General features: G+C 40.0%; 1 protein-coding gene across 2 annotated transcripts in view; it reads left to right on the top strand.

Moving 5' to 3' along the window:
- Positions 1 to 15,383, top strand: part of LOC120320305 — a 101,155-nt gene that overhangs the window by 44,729 nt on the left and 41,043 nt on the right. For both annotated transcript variants that reach the window (XM_039369914.1, XM_039369913.1), the window contains exons 12-16: positions 9,178 to 9,281; positions 10,204 to 10,322; positions 11,316 to 11,501; positions 13,855 to 14,063; positions 14,907 to 14,998. In XM_039369914.1, coding sequence (XP_039225848.1) covers positions 9,178 to 9,281; positions 10,204 to 10,322; positions 11,316 to 11,501; positions 13,855 to 14,063; positions 14,907 to 14,998 — 710 coding nt within the window. The remainder of the gene's footprint in view (positions 1 to 9,177; positions 9,282 to 10,203; positions 10,323 to 11,315; positions 11,502 to 13,854; positions 14,064 to 14,906; positions 14,999 to 15,383) is intronic.

Genomic DNA, 15,383 nt, shown 5'->3' with positions numbered 1-15,383 from the left:
TCTGAGTTTTTGAAACTTTTGGCAAATTTTGTCTAAGCAAATATTCATCTATTTTTGACTATGACTCCTGCATCCTATACAAATTAGAATAACAATTGTGTAAAGATTTTTTAATATGTTTGTTATTAGTTATTACTTTATTACCTTCACATTTTTTTCAATCATTCTCTTTTCCCTCCCCCTTCCCAGTTGTTGGTGTAGTAAGTTAATTTGGTGCAGAATTTTAGCATCTGTAGGTGACTTTTGCAGATCAATGTCTGATTACATTGAGTATCTTTTGGGTTTTTTCCAAATATTTTTTCTTCTTTAACCGATTGTATTGTATAAAATAATCTCTCATAACTCCCTTACTAGCCTCCCAAACAGTTATTAGATCTGTCCCTTTACCTAAATTATTATCAAAATATTCATATAATTTCTTTTGTCCTTTTGTAAAATAGATTCATTTAATCTCCATCTATAATTCAAACTCTTTTTTCTAAGGACGAAAACAACTTGGTTATGTTCAGAAAAAGATTTAGGTAGGATATCAACTTTCAAAATTCTATTTGCTACGTTTTTAGAGGTCCATATCATGTTGATCCTTGAGAAAGATTTGTGCCTTTCTGAAAAAAAAATTCTCTTGCAGAACCATTTTTATGCCTCCATGAGTCTATTAGCATTAAACTGTCTATCATTTTTTTAAAAAAATGACTTTAGTAGTTTGCCCTTGGATGGTTTGATCCCCTTAGTAGATGTTCTATCCCAAAGTGGCAACATCACTACATTCCAATCCCCCAGGATAAGACAATTTTCATATGAAAAAGGCAAGAGTTGGTCCATAAGATACTGAAAAAAGTTGCTTTTTCCCTCATTTGGCACATATAGACCAATCACTATTGATTTTATTCAATTAAATTCATTTTCCATTATTACTGATCTACCATATTCATCTGATAAAAGTAGCCTAGGTTTAAATTGGGGTTTTAATATATCAAACCATTCCATTTATCTTCTGTAAGGACCCACCCCACTTTGCATCTTAAGAAGACAGAACTCTTGGAATAATTCTTCCAACAGGAATCCTTTATTAAGAAGAAGTGGTTGCAGGCGTGCTAGACAGGACTTGGGGTCCAAGCCCTCCCATTAAAGGTTTTAAGGGGTTCCCCAGTAGTCCCACCCAATCAACCCCCCTTCCAGTGATAGTTTCAGGTATCACAATTCCACCCCCTTTTTTCTTTCTTCCGTTTGGATGGAGACTTCAGATGAACTACATGAAAGGCAAATACCCTTCTTTATTATGGTAAGGTTCTTTGGTGCTAACGCTTTGAGGTTACAATAAACACACATTCAGCATTCAGCTCCTTAGAAGTATACTGAAGGAAGTGAGGGCCATAAAGCCCCTTTGTTCTCCCCCTTCTCTCCCTCTTATGGCAGAATCCAGAGAAGGCAGAATTGGGAGTTTCTATATTTGATAATTAAAAATGAAATATAATTGGATTCTGACATCCGGCCCCTCTTAAAAATAAGAGAGATCCACCTGAAAGAAAACACAACAAGTATAAAATTTAGTCAGGCTTGTTAGGATACTCTGTGTGAAACTTCTTCAATAGCTTCGGGGCTCTGACATGACGTTTATGGACCCACTCGTTGTGTGAGGGAGGGAGGTGTTTCCAGGCAACTAGGTACTGAGTTGCTCCATGATATCTCCTAGAATCAAGGATTTCCTTTATTTCGAAGTGTTGTTCACCCTCCACCATGAGTGGAGGTGGTGGTGGGGGGATTTTTGGCCGTAGATGTGACTGATGCTCTCTTTTCAGCAAGCTGCAATGAAAAATTGGGTGTAGTTGCCTGAGGTTTTTGGGTAATTCTAATTCTACTGTTACTGGATTTATGATTCTTTTAATTGGAAAAGGTCCTATATATTTTGGTCCAAGTTTTTTACAGGCTGTAGGGACTTTAGGTATTTTGTAGATAAGTACACCATTTCTCCTATAATGAATAGTGTAGGCTCAACCCTTTTTTTATCGGCTTGTGTTTTGTATGCCTGCCTAGCTTCATCTAGTGCTTTTCTGACTATTGGCCAGGTGTTTTGTAGTTTCTCCATCCATTCTTTCAGCGAAGGGATCGTTGGTTCGTTTGGGGTTAATTCTGGCATGGGGTTGAAAGTTTGACCGGTGGCTATTTGAAAAGGAGTGTAACCTGTGCTGGAGTAGACTGCATTATTGTAGGCAACTTCTGCAAAAGGGAGTAAGTCCGCCCACTCGGTCTGCTGGAAACTAAGAAAACATCTTAAATATTGCTTAAGTACGGAGTTCATTTTTTCAGCCCCCCCATTTCCTTGAGGGTGGTGGCTAGATGTCAGTCCCTGAGTGGTTTCTAAGAGGGATAAAAATTCCTTCCAAAATGCAGACGTAAATTGCACCCCCCTGTCAGAGATGATGCGTTGGGGTGCCCCATGCAATCTGTAAATGTGTTGGATGAAATGTTTTGCTAAGGCTTTTGCAGTGGGAATCTTTTGGCAAGGGATAAAGTGCACCTGTTTGGAAAACAAGTCCGTGACCGTCCAGACCACAGTATTCCCATTGCTTTCTGGCAATTCCACTATAAAATCCATGGCTCTTTCTCTCCAGGGGGCGGAGGGACTTGCCACTGTTTGCAATAGTCCTGGCACTTTCCCTTGCAACCTCTTTGCCGTGGCACATTTTGGACAACTGGCTATATAACTTTCAATGTCCTTTTTCATGGATGGCCACCAAAATTGCCGTTTAATTAAATGTAAAGTTTTTACAAATCCAACATGCCCTGCTGATTTTGTGTCATGGCAAAGGTGCATGAAAGTTACTCTTTGAGTTGTTGGTATATATAACTTTTCCCCTACCCAAGGCAACCCGGCTCTCATTGTGCACACATTTTTGTTTTTCTGGAACCATTCATCTGTTTCCAAGCTTTTTCTGAATTCAATTCCAGTTTGGCTGTCCAGTTGTGGTTTTATTTTGGCTTGGGTTCTTGTGGTTACTGGTGCTGCCAGTTGTGACTCTGCCATTATTGGCCTAGAGTCTGTGGTTCATGCGCTGTTATATCTTCCTGGTAAATGTTTGAGCTTAAATTGGAACTAGTGAAAATGCTGGGACCAGCGGGCTTGTTTGGGATTGAGTTTCCTGGAAGTTTTCAGGGCTTCTAAATTTTTGTGATCAGTCCACACCTGGAAGGGGATTTTGTTGCCTTCCAGGAACAGTCGCCACGTGAGTAATGCCCAACGTATCCCATAAGCCTCCTTCTCCCATACGGGCCAGCGCTGTTCTGTTTCCGTGCGTTTCTTGGATGTATATGCACAGGGTTGCAATACTGCATCATCATTTTCTTGTAATAGCACAGCCCCCACTGCCACATCACTTGCATCTGCCTGTATTACGAAGGGCTTGTCCATGTCTGGGTGCCTTAGTATTGGTTCGGCAGAAAAAGTCTCTTTAGTCTCTCAAACGCTGCTTGGCACTCCATTGTCCATGTTAGTGGCTGGCTAGGTTTTACTGAGGATGCTCCCTTAGTTTTTAGTAAGTTAGTGAGGGGCAAGGCTATCTTGGCAAATGAGGGGATGAATTGGCGGTAAAAGTTTGCAAAGCCCAGGAAACTTTGTAGTTGCTTTCTTGTGCGGGGTGGCGCCCAATCTAATACTGCTTTGACCTTCTCTGTGTCCATTTCAATGCACTGTGGGGATATGCGATAGCCTAGGTAGTCTATCCTTTCCTGGTGGAATTCGCATTTTGAGAGTTTGGCATATAGGTGGGCGGCTCGCAGCTTCTTTAAAACCGCTCTGACAAGGTTAACGTGTTCCTCTTTTGTTTCAGTAAAGATAAGAATGTCGTCCAAGTAAACAAGGACCCCCTTAAACAGGTGCTCCCTTAGAATGTCATTGATTAATTGCATAAAGACTGCAGGGCCCCCTTGTAATCCAAATGGCAAGAATTTGAATTGATAGCACCCCATGGGGCAGTTAAATGCAGTCTTCCATTCGTCCCCTTCCTTAATTCTCACGCGATAGTAAGCTTCCCTTAGGTCTAGTTTAGAAAAAAATTTCCCTTTCGATAGGTGTGACAGCATATCTTTCATGAGGGGCAGAGGGTATAGGTTGCTTTCACTGATTGTATTCAGGGCCCTATAATCCATGCATAAACGTAAGGAGCCATCGTTCTTCTCTCTAAAAAGGACTGGGGCAGCCACTTTAGGCTTGGCTGGCTCAATGAAACCTCTCTCTAGGTTTTTTTTATAAATCTTTCCATTTCCTCCTTCTCCTTTGGGCTCATGGAGTATAATCTGGGCTTTGGGAGTTTTGCCCCAGGCTTCAATTCAATGGTACAGTCTGTGGGTCGGTGGGGGGGAAGCTCATTCGCCCTCTCCTCACTGAAGACTTCAGCAAGGTCTCTATATTCCTCTGGTATTTCTGTTAATCCTTTTTCCTCTCCTATGGATGCTTTTTCTATTCTTGATTCTGGTAGCCTCCCTTGGGGTTTTAAGTCCATAGGGTCCCCCTTCGGGAATTTGATTTCTGTCGTCCTCCAATTTACCCAGGGGTTCCATTTTTTCAACCATTCCATCCCTAGAATCATTGGGCATTCCATACCTGGGTCACCACAATCGTTAAGTCCTCTTCATGGTTGCCCAGGGAGAGATGTATTGGCAAAGTGGCTAGGGTAGCTGGCACCCCCCCTGCTATGGATCCATCTAGCTGGCCAAATGAGATTGGTTGTTCCAGTCTCCTGGATGGGATGCCCAGATTCCCCACTAGTGTTGGGCTAATGAGGCAGCGGGTGCAGCCAGAGTCTAGTAAGGCTTTCACCTTCACAGCTTCGGGCATGGGGGGGATTAATATAGTCACTGTTTTGAAGATGGGTGTGATGCATCCACTTACCAGGGGTTCGCCCTCCGAGCTGTCATCTGAGGCATCCACTGGCCCTGTGGTGTAGGCTGGAGTTCTTTCCCCTTGGTGAGCAGAGGTGGGGGTTTCTGCAATTTCCATCATTCTCATGGCTGTTTCTTTTGGCTTAGCTGAATACTTTCCGGGTTTGTTGATTGGGATCTGTCTGGGTTGTGCTGGGGGGCCTTTGAGCGGCATTCTACAGCTCGATGCCCTTCTCTTCCGCACTTGAAACACCCCATTTGCTTCTTGGCTGTATCCGATGATTTCACCGGTTGGTGTGTCAGCTCAGGCGGGGGGCGGCTCCATTGTTTTCCTCGGCGGTGCCTCTTCAATATGTCGATCTCTGCTTCCTTTGCCAAGACGTACCATTCCTCAAGTCGATGTGGGTCCCCTCGGGGCAGGCAAGCATCATATAGATCATAGTTTAGTCCGTCTTTGAAATGGCCAAGGAGGATGTCTTCTGGCCAATTCAGTTTGCTGGCAATGGCCCGGAATTCTTGTGTATAGTCAGCCACTGGGCGTTTGCCTTGCCTCATCGTTTTTATCCTTTCACGGGCTTTGCGATCAGCCAGGGGGTCTTCAAATCGTCTTCTCAAAGAGGACATGAAACGGTTGAAGTTACTGAGTTCTGGGGCATTGGAGTCATGCAAGTTCACCACCCAATCTGCAGCCGGTCCATCCAGGGCAGATTGCACGATCCGGATGCGGGCTTTGTCGCTGGGAATGTCCTGCCCGTATTCCTCCATGTAGCTGAGGACTTGGGTTAGGAAAAACCCCAAGTGTGTTGGCTCCCCTTTGAATTTCACCTCCAACGGTGGACGTCTTGGAATGGATCGGTGCCTCCGTTGTTGTTGGTAATGTCTTCCGTCCAGATTGCCATCTGTGGTCTGGTAGGGGGTGGGGGCTACTGGATCAGTAGCTGTCCCCGGTGTTGCAGGTTCCACGTCCCCCTCGGTGTTTCTTCCTTTGCGGCTCCAGGAGCTGGGGCGGCTGTAGGGCTCAGGATTCTCCTCTCCTAGGGAGCTGAGAGTTCTCTTCATCAGGTCAATAGCTTTCTCTAGGATCCAGTCTGAGTACGGTGCCCAGCTTCCTCCCTCTTCACTTGCGTGCAGGGATTTCTCCATCTCCTGCTTCCATTCTGGTTGCTTGGTCCCCCGTCTCAGGGTCACCTTTCTTGATTCCTTTCCCCACTCACTTTTCTTTCCAACGCCCATTGACCAGCGATTCTTGTGGTCCCGTGTCTCCACCACTTCTTCTCCTGAGGAATCTGACCTCTCGGATCCCAACATCTGGCAAGGTTCCAACTGGGTCAGTGGCTCTCTTTCCAGGGAGTTTTCCCCCTCTCTTGCTCCATTGTCTGACATGGTAAATTTTTGCAAAATCCCCCGGCAAGGGTCTCCCTTCCAGGTGGATTAATTTTGCAAGTCCTGTCTAATGTAAGGACCCACCCCACTTTGCATCTTAAGAAGACAGAACTCTTGGAATAATTCTTCCAACAGGAATCCTTTATTAAGAAGAAGTGGTTGCAGGCATGCTAGACAGGACTTGGGGTCCAAGCCCTCCCATTCAAGGTTTTAAGGGGTTCCCCAGTAGTCCCACCCAATCAACCCCCCTTCCAGTGATAGTTTCAGGTATCACAATTCCACCCCCTTTTTTCTTTCTTCCGTCTGGATGGAGACTTCAGATAAACTACATGAAAGGCAAATACCCTTCTTTGTTATGGTAAGGTTCTTTGGTGCTAACGCTTTGAGGTTGCAATAAACACACATTCAGCATTCAGCTACTTAGAAGTATACTGAAGGAAGTGAGGGCCATAAAGCCCCTTTGTTCTCCCCCTTCTCTCCCTCTTATGGCAGAATCCAGAGAAGGCAGAATTGGGAGTTTCTATATTTGATAATTAAAGATGAAATATAATTGGATTCTGACAACTTCTTTGATCCAGCAGATACAAATTCCTCCCCTAGTCTTTTATTTATTAGATATTTGTAATCTTGTTTTTTTAATATGTGTTTCTTGAAGACAGATTATATCAACATTAAGTTTTCTCAAATAATGAAATACTTTTTTACGCTTAGATGGGGCATTAGCCCCACTGATATTCCATGTAATGAGTTTACTTTCCATCTTTAAATGAAACATCAGATTCCTGTAGTCTAGACACTCTCAATCATCATTTCTTCAATGTCAAATTTTCGAAGCTGGTCTGTTTCCGAAGACTTATCCATCTCCATCTCATCACCTGGTTCTGAAATTAATTTATGTCTGCTCAAAAAAATCCTTGGCTTTATCTGTAGAGTTCAGTCAAAACCTTTGCTCAGGGTATGTAAGTGCCACCCTCTCAAGCTTACCCCAACAAAAGGGGATTTTTCTCATCTTCAGAATATCTGTAAGGAATGAGTAGGCTTTCCTTTTTTGCAAAATTCTTACAGGAATTTCCTTCAAAATAATTATGTGTACCTTTTCCGTTTGTAATTTTAATTTAAAATGACAATTCAGAACATGGTCTTTTGTGGTTTTTCTTACAAAGTGGACCAAGGCATCCCTTGGCAATTTTCTCATAGCAGCACATTTTGAGTTCAGTTAATACACCTTGTCTATGTCCAGGTCAAGATGTTTTTCATCACAATCAATTAATGCAGCCAAAGCTTTAATCATCCTTGCCCTGATATCCTCTCCAGATTGTTCAGGAATTGCTCTGAATCTTAATTGAAATTCTTTAGCATGAATTTCCAGGAGAATTCTCTCATTGACTTCAGTTTCCAGAAGATTATCTTGTTTATCAATGTTGTGTTCTATACATTCAACCCTGTCATTAACCTGCTCAATGTCTCCTCCCAAACCATGTATCTCATCATGAAGTTCCTTTACCATAGTATCAATTTTTAATTCAAGCTTAATTCCCATCGCCTGTATAGCTTTATGAATTTTGGCTGTATATTCATCCAAAACAGATCTAAAAGATTCTACATCTCCTGGAATTTTCTCTGTTCTTTTTTAGGTAACCATCTTTTCTAACTATAATTAATTTAGGTTTTAGTCTAAAAAATGCCATCAAGAATGTTTTAGAAGTGAAATCACAATTCTGTGGTCAAACAGTACTACAATAAGAACAGTTTCTCTTTGTCTACTACTAGAACAAACAATGATGAAAAAGATCAAAACTGTTTTCTCCCCCTCCATCCAGCCAAATAAAACACTGTTCAGGGAAGCTTTAATTTAAATATAAAAGAGTTCAGCAGATTCTGTTAGATAAGTAATCCTCCAAGAATACTTGAATTATTACAAGAAATAATGCAAGTTGTCCTTAACTTACAGCCATTCATTAGTGACCATTCAAAGTTAGAATGGCACTGAAAAACAAGACTTACCACTGGTCCTCACATTTAATGACCCCAGCAGCATCCCCACATTCGTAAGATCTGTATTTGGCAACCCACATGTATCTACCATGGTTGCATCATCCCAAGGTCATATAATCACCATTTGTAAAAGGCTAGAAAACTGATTGTTATTGAGTGTTTGTTTTTAGCTGTATTTTTTTCTTTACAATTTTTCTGTTTTACTCCTGCATCATTTGTAAGGTGCAGAATATATAAATTGAATTACAATAATAAAATGAAATACATTGTTGATAAGATATTAACAGTTATGTTAGCTATGAGGTACCCTTTACCTCAGAGAGGTATGTATAGAGATATGTAATACTTCAGTTTTCTTCAGCAAAGAAGCTTGAGTCTCCAGGAACACAACTGCAATCACTATTCATGATTCTATAAAGCTCCAGATGACACAACTGCCTTCTGCAGCTATCATAGGCCTCAAGAAAAAGACACAGCTACTTTCAAAAGTTGAAGATAGGATTGACATTTGTGCCCAGACACTCCAAAACATCTTTTCAGAGTTTCAACAGAAACTCTACACACTCTTTCTAGTTAATACAGACATGATTTTTAATGGCAATATAACTCTCATATAATTTTTATGTTCTGTGTTCAGTTTCAGGCAATGTTAAATGTGCTTTATTTAATGGAAATATACGTTGCCTAGTTTTTGGAAGTAATAATAATAGTCCTAGTATATATGATGTTACTGAGAGAAATAACTATCAAGGTTAACGGGGGGGGGGGATAGAAAGATAGTTCTGTGATGTTTGTTCTGATCTCAAATAATGATTAGAGAAAAGAGAAAGCACAGCAGAGTAAAACATGTGGCTCTGTTCTCTGTCCTTTGTTACTTGATAAGCAACATACAAACATTCATTTTCTTTTCTTCTTTTGCAGCTACAAAGGTCTAAATTCTGTTTATTACAAACTAAATCCAATGACTCAGCTTGCTGTCTTTCATAACCGTTTGAATTTCCTTGAAGGGCAGCTTGCAAAAGAAGGTGACTGTTTCTGATACACTGTGTGTTTCTTGCTATATGTTTCCTTCTGAACAATTTCAAAAATAAATTGGGAAGTCATTTTGGGCTAGTGCCCATGAACACAATGTTGCTCAGCTCTAACCAATATCAAAGGTTAATACTGTCCTGAAATGTTTATTTATTTATCATATGTAAACTTCATCTTTTGTGACAGAAGCTCAAGGCAATATACATAGTGCTCCTTCCTCCTTTTTTCCCTAATAGGTTATTAAGCAGGTTGGGCAGAGAGAAAGTCACTGGCCTAAAGTCACCAGTGAGCTTCCTTGGCTGTGTGGGAATATAGAACTCAAGTCTCCTAGCTCCTAGTCCAATACTGCCCCCCACCCCATCTTGGCTGCCTCAAGGTGTAGGACAGGACCAAATCCACTAGAGAGAGTTTTCATGTGGGCTCCCATAAAATAACGTAAAGCTGAATGTATATATATGTATGTGTGTATGTATATGTATATATATATATATGCGATTAATTCTATTTTGGCATCACCCAATTCCAAAATAAGTGCATAAAATCCTCCTCGTGATTTTGCAGGGCAGTTTCACAAAGAATGTCCTCTTTTTCTGGATAAAAATTTGTAATCATTTCAAATATGTGAATTGACCTGTAAAGGCTAATATCTCTCATATTGAATCATAACCTTTCACAGAAATTTGGAATAAATAAAGCAGCTTCAACCAAATGTTTCACAAATATGAAAGTAAAACTTTTGTGTGCTTGCTTTGGATGTACAGATATTGTTTAGGGAATTGTAAGGATAGATAAAGATAAGGTGACAGAAGAAAGGTGAGACAGAGTAGAAATGGAGAAGGACTGGCACACAAGGAAAGATTAGTCAAACTATGATTTCTGATTAATTAGGCTTTCCTATTTGCGCATGTATTACAGGAGTTGCATGCACATTCACAGCTTCAAACAGTAGAGATTGGCTGCATGAAAACTTTGGACATTCCAGTTACTTGGCTGATTACAGCAACTTTGTCCACTTGAATCCATCTTTCAATGGAGTAAGTACTATTTCTTTTTCCACATACCTAAAGCACTTAAGGTAGTAGCTGTCTCCACTTATCACTGGGACCCACAGGATGAACAAAGGTGGGAATGTAATATCATGTTGAGTGATGCAAATTGCACAGTTCATATAATTTGTACAATAACTTCATGATGCAGGTGACATCATCATGACCTGAATTGGATGGCTATCCCTCTTACCCTCACAATTATCTTGGGAAAGAAGTTAGACTAAAGAGTTTGTCTTGCCCAGTACTGTAGCATAGTGGATCAAAAGAGTTAAGATTGTAGCTTTGTCCCCTTTTTAATGCTTTAAATGTGTTTGCTGCAGCTCCCTTTGTGGCTTTTTAAAAAAAAATCTTTTCCTTGTAGAAGTTGATGTTAGCAAATCCAGCACTAGGCTGCTCTTTCTAAATTTGTATATCAGTGTGGCTACTGATAAATGGTTGAGATATGCCAATCAGCCAAGATTTTAATTATTAGTTTAAATTTACAGATTCAAATCAAAGAGTAAATTTGTTCAAATTGTCTTTGGATCAAAGCTCTGCACATGTTGCTAAACTGTAATCCTATGATCCTTCTCCATGCTAGCTGAGATTGCTGGGAATTACAATTTGGCAACATAGGGATGGGTCACAAATCTCCAAATTATTAAAATTTATAAAGAAATTCATTATTAAAGGAAAGCTAGATTAGGTTGCAGGTTTTTGAAAGCTAGATATATCTGTACTTAGTTCTACTTGTAAGCAGGCCATGGATTTTTCTTGACATCTTAAATCCTTTTTCTAATTCTCTTGATTTAATGGGAATCCAACTTTTGTTTCAGAAGCTATAGACAGAAATCCATCTATTAATTCCCAGACTCATAGAATTTCATTATATTATAAACCTCATCAGTTGACACAAGAAAAATAATTCTCATTGTTATTTTATTATTGTCTGTTCATCCAACAAATACTACAGTGAGTTGTCATTATTACTATTTTTAGTTTGAAGTGCTGGATTTGCTAACATCAACCCAGATTGGAACTCTGGTAGTTTTGTCTGGCATTCTGACTGACAGCTCAAGAATGAATGCAGAGATGGAGGCAGTCAATGTGATGAACATTTTCCAAAATCGAAATGTATCTGAGCTCCAGACTTTTCTCCTCAAAATCAGTGCACTTGCAGAACAGGTAAGAGAAGATTGTCTGGTGGACTGTTTCAGCAAACCAAAAATCACTACTGGGGCTAAGGTTTTTATTTTAGTTTTTTAAAATGTATTTGACAAAATAGACCACAACCTATTTCTTGGTAAAATAAAAAAATGTGGGGTAAACAGCATCACCATCAGATGGATTGGTCTCTGGCTGACCAATTGCACTCAACATGCACTTCTCAAAGAAACAATATATGCGTGGAGGGAAGCATGCAGTGGAGTGCTACAAGGCTCTGTCTTAGGCCCAATACTCTTCCACATCTTCATAGAAAGGGAACTCATCAAATTTGCAGATGACACCAAGCTGGTGGGAAATGCTAATACTTTGGAACATAGACTCAAAGTACAGAAGGATGATGACAGATTTGAACACTGGGCCCTATCCAACAAAATGCAATTCAGTGGTGAAAAAGTAAGGTTTTACACACTTAGACAAGAAAAACCAACTGCAAAGTATAGAATAAGTGGTACCTTGCTCAGTAGCAGTAACTGTGAGAGGGATATAGGTATCTTAATGAACAATCACTTAAATATGAGCCAACAGTGTGCTGCAGTTGCCAAAAAAAAAAAAGCCAATATAATACTAGGTTTCATCAACAGAGGGATAATATCTAGATCACATGAAGTGTTAGTACAATGTTATACTGCTTTGGTAGGACTCCTCTTGAAATACTGCATCCATTTTTAGTCACCATGATACAAAAATAGATGTTGAGATTCTAGAAACAGTGCAGAAAGAGCAAAAAATGGTGATTAGGAGACTGGGGGCTAAAACATGATGAACTGTTGCAGGAACTGGGTAACTAAGTCTAACTAAGAGAAGGACTAGGTATAACATGTTAACAGTCTTCCAATATTTGAGGGGGTATCATAGAAAAGAGAGCAATCAATCTCTTCAGGCACCTGAGGGCAGAACTAGAAGTAACTGATGGAAACTTAACAAGGAGATAATCAGTTTAGAACAGTGGTTCTCAACCTGTGGGTCGGGACCCCATTTGGGGTCGAACGACCATTTCATGGGGGTCGCCAAACAAGGCTGTCCGCCATTTTTTCCCCGTTTTCTTTGGCCATGCCCCTGGCACCCGGTGATGTATAAGTGGTTGGGAGTCACCACAACATGGGGAACTGTATTAGGGGATCACAGCATTAGAAAGATTGAGAACTACTGGTTTAGAATTAAGGAGAAATTTCCTGACAATGAAAAGAATTAATCAGAAGATAATCAGGAGATTAAGAAAAGATTGGACAGTCACTTGTCCAGAATGGTATAGAATCTCCTGCTTGAGCAGGGGGTTGGATTAGAAGTCCTCCAAGATCCTTTCCAACTCTGTTCTTGTGTATTCTGTATTGGTTGGATGACATACTATACATCTGCCTTTTTAGGAATAAACAGATTTTGAAATGATGAAAACCTGTTCATTAGTTTATTAGTTGCACTGATATTCTTTTTCATAAGAAATGGCAAAAAATGAAGCAATGAATCAATAGAATTGAAAATTGAGTCACTAAGCTTAGAGGCTGAATTGGGTTTTTGCTCAGGCTTTTAAAATGAAGAACTAACACTTGGCCCTTTATTCCATAATCTAGAAGGATTAAAGTCAGAATCAAGCCTCTTCTTGCTCTGCATGTTCCTCATCTAATGCTTCTGCCCCACTGACTTTAGACTTCTGGTGAAGGAAATCAGAAGCCTTTGAGAAGATGGAATTAAAGCAGTTATGTTCAAAAACCTAACACAGTTGGCTGTATCCACACCACTGTTGAAAGCCAAGCAATATTAAAATGGATCAAGCTTTGCACATTGTGTTAATGCAATTTTACTCTTAGCTGATCTGGCTGAAATATAGGTACAACACTTCATTTAGTGACCATTCAAAGTTACAACAACACTGAAAAAAGTGACTTATGAACATTTTTCACTTATGACCTTTACAGCATCCGCATTATGTGATCAAAATTCAGATGCCTGGTTCGTACTTATGACCGTTGCAGTGTCCCAGGGTCATATGATTATCTTTTGCAATCTTCTGATAAGCAAAGTCAATGCGGAAGTCAGATTCACTTAACAACCAGGTTATTAATTTACTAACTGCAATGATTCACTTAACAACTGTGGCAAAAAAAATCATAAAATGGGAGAAAACTCACTTAACAAATTCTCACTTAACAACATAAATTTTGGGCTCAATTGTCATTGTAAGTCAAGGACTACCTGTATGTTATGAGAATTTAATCACACAGTACGTACATTGCGCCTCTAAAAACAACTACAAAAGCATTTTTTCATGGACAATTTGAACCTCTCTATTTGTTTTTTCACCATTTGTCTGCAGAACAACTTAGTGGAAATAATCAGTGTGAGAGTACGTGGCATCATGCTAAAGGGAATTTTTCAAATCCTAAAGCCACATTTTGTCTTCATGAGGATAACTGATTTGGAGCTTTGGTTCAGTAGGATTCTGACATTGTATCTGCCCTCCATCACTGTTCAAGAGCTGAAGATTCTTCCTTCTCCATCCAACTGTACCCACTTGCATGTTATGTAAGTAAAATTTGAGAGCCAAACTTCCACAGGTTATTATTTTATGTGTGCATAGTGAAGGAATGCAAGTGGCAGAGAGGAAGGAAGGAGATATCTGGAAGGGGAATTTTTAAAAATTAAGTGATTATTAATTACAAACATCTTTACTACCACATGTTTTACAGCTGAAATTATTTTGGGCTGGTGCAGGGGGAGTGGAAAAGAAATCTTGAAACATATTTTTGCTATTAGAAATTAGTCTTTATTGTAGCAGAGCTTTGCCACACCTAATTGATTTGATGAAGAATTTGATCATACTTTTCATTAAATATATTCATTAAACCAGATTGATGCATTGGTTCAGTTCCTCAAATTAAACAGAACACAATCAATTCAGACAATAAAATAATATGATGCAGAGGATTTTTTTCTCAGACCAACACAATTTAAAATTTTCATTTTCCAGAATAAATTGGAATACTATTAGTGAATTGATCTGATCTTCATAATTGAAATTAGATCAGACTTTTGTTTCACATTCTAGAACTATAATTTTAATTCAGAAATAAATTTTCATGCGTTTTCCTAAAGACAATACCTTCCAGATTTAATTTTAGTTATATAGTTGGGAATTATACTTTCAAATGTCTAGTGAAAACCATGTTACAGAAAAATAGTGTAAACAAGCACCAATTGAAAAGATACATTATTGCCTCCAAGAAATGATTTGATTCTTGCTTAGTGAGAATATTCACCCCACATACAAGTCTCCGAAGTAAAAGAATTTAGTGCTGCTATATGATAACTGGTTAGGAGGAAAAGAAGGAAGATTTCCACTATTACTACTACTTTGATTTCTTGTAGTGTGAAAGGATTGGATTATGTGTTTGACCTAATGTTGTTGGAGACCAAAATTGAAGTGGCTCAGTGGATTAAAACAACTCTTCAAAAAATTGGTGAGCTGTTTCCTTCTGTTTTTGTTGACTCATGACCAATATGGAGGCTCCTTTGATTATACCAGGGCTTTTCAACCAGTGGTACGGGTACCACCTGTGGTACATTGGCAACTGGCAGGTGGTACGCGACCATCCTAGAAAAGGGGTAGCAGGGGAGGGGAATGAGCTGAACCGGTGGCAGCACTGCACAAGCCTGAGCGAGAGATGGCTGGAGCTGCAGGGCTGTCAGGGCGCAGCAGAAGTCTAGGATCAGTGCCGCTTTCCAGCTGATCAGCGCTTCTTTGGGACTGTCAAGGCTCAGTGGAAGTGCCAGGATCAGCGCCTGGCTCCAGCTGGAGCTCAGCGCTGATCCTGGCGCTTCTGTTGAGCCCAGAAGAAGCGCCGA

Source organism: Crotalus tigris, unplaced genomic scaffold, assembly GCF_016545835.1.
Source record: "Crotalus tigris isolate CLP2741 ecotype Arizona unplaced genomic scaffold, ASM1654583v1 scf7180000021317.425702, whole genome shotgun sequence".
Lineage (NCBI taxonomy): Eukaryota > Metazoa > Chordata > Lepidosauria > Squamata > Viperidae > Crotalus > Crotalus tigris.
The sequence above is the reverse complement of the archived record's forward strand: the minus strand, read 5'-3'. Positions and strand labels throughout refer to the sequence as shown.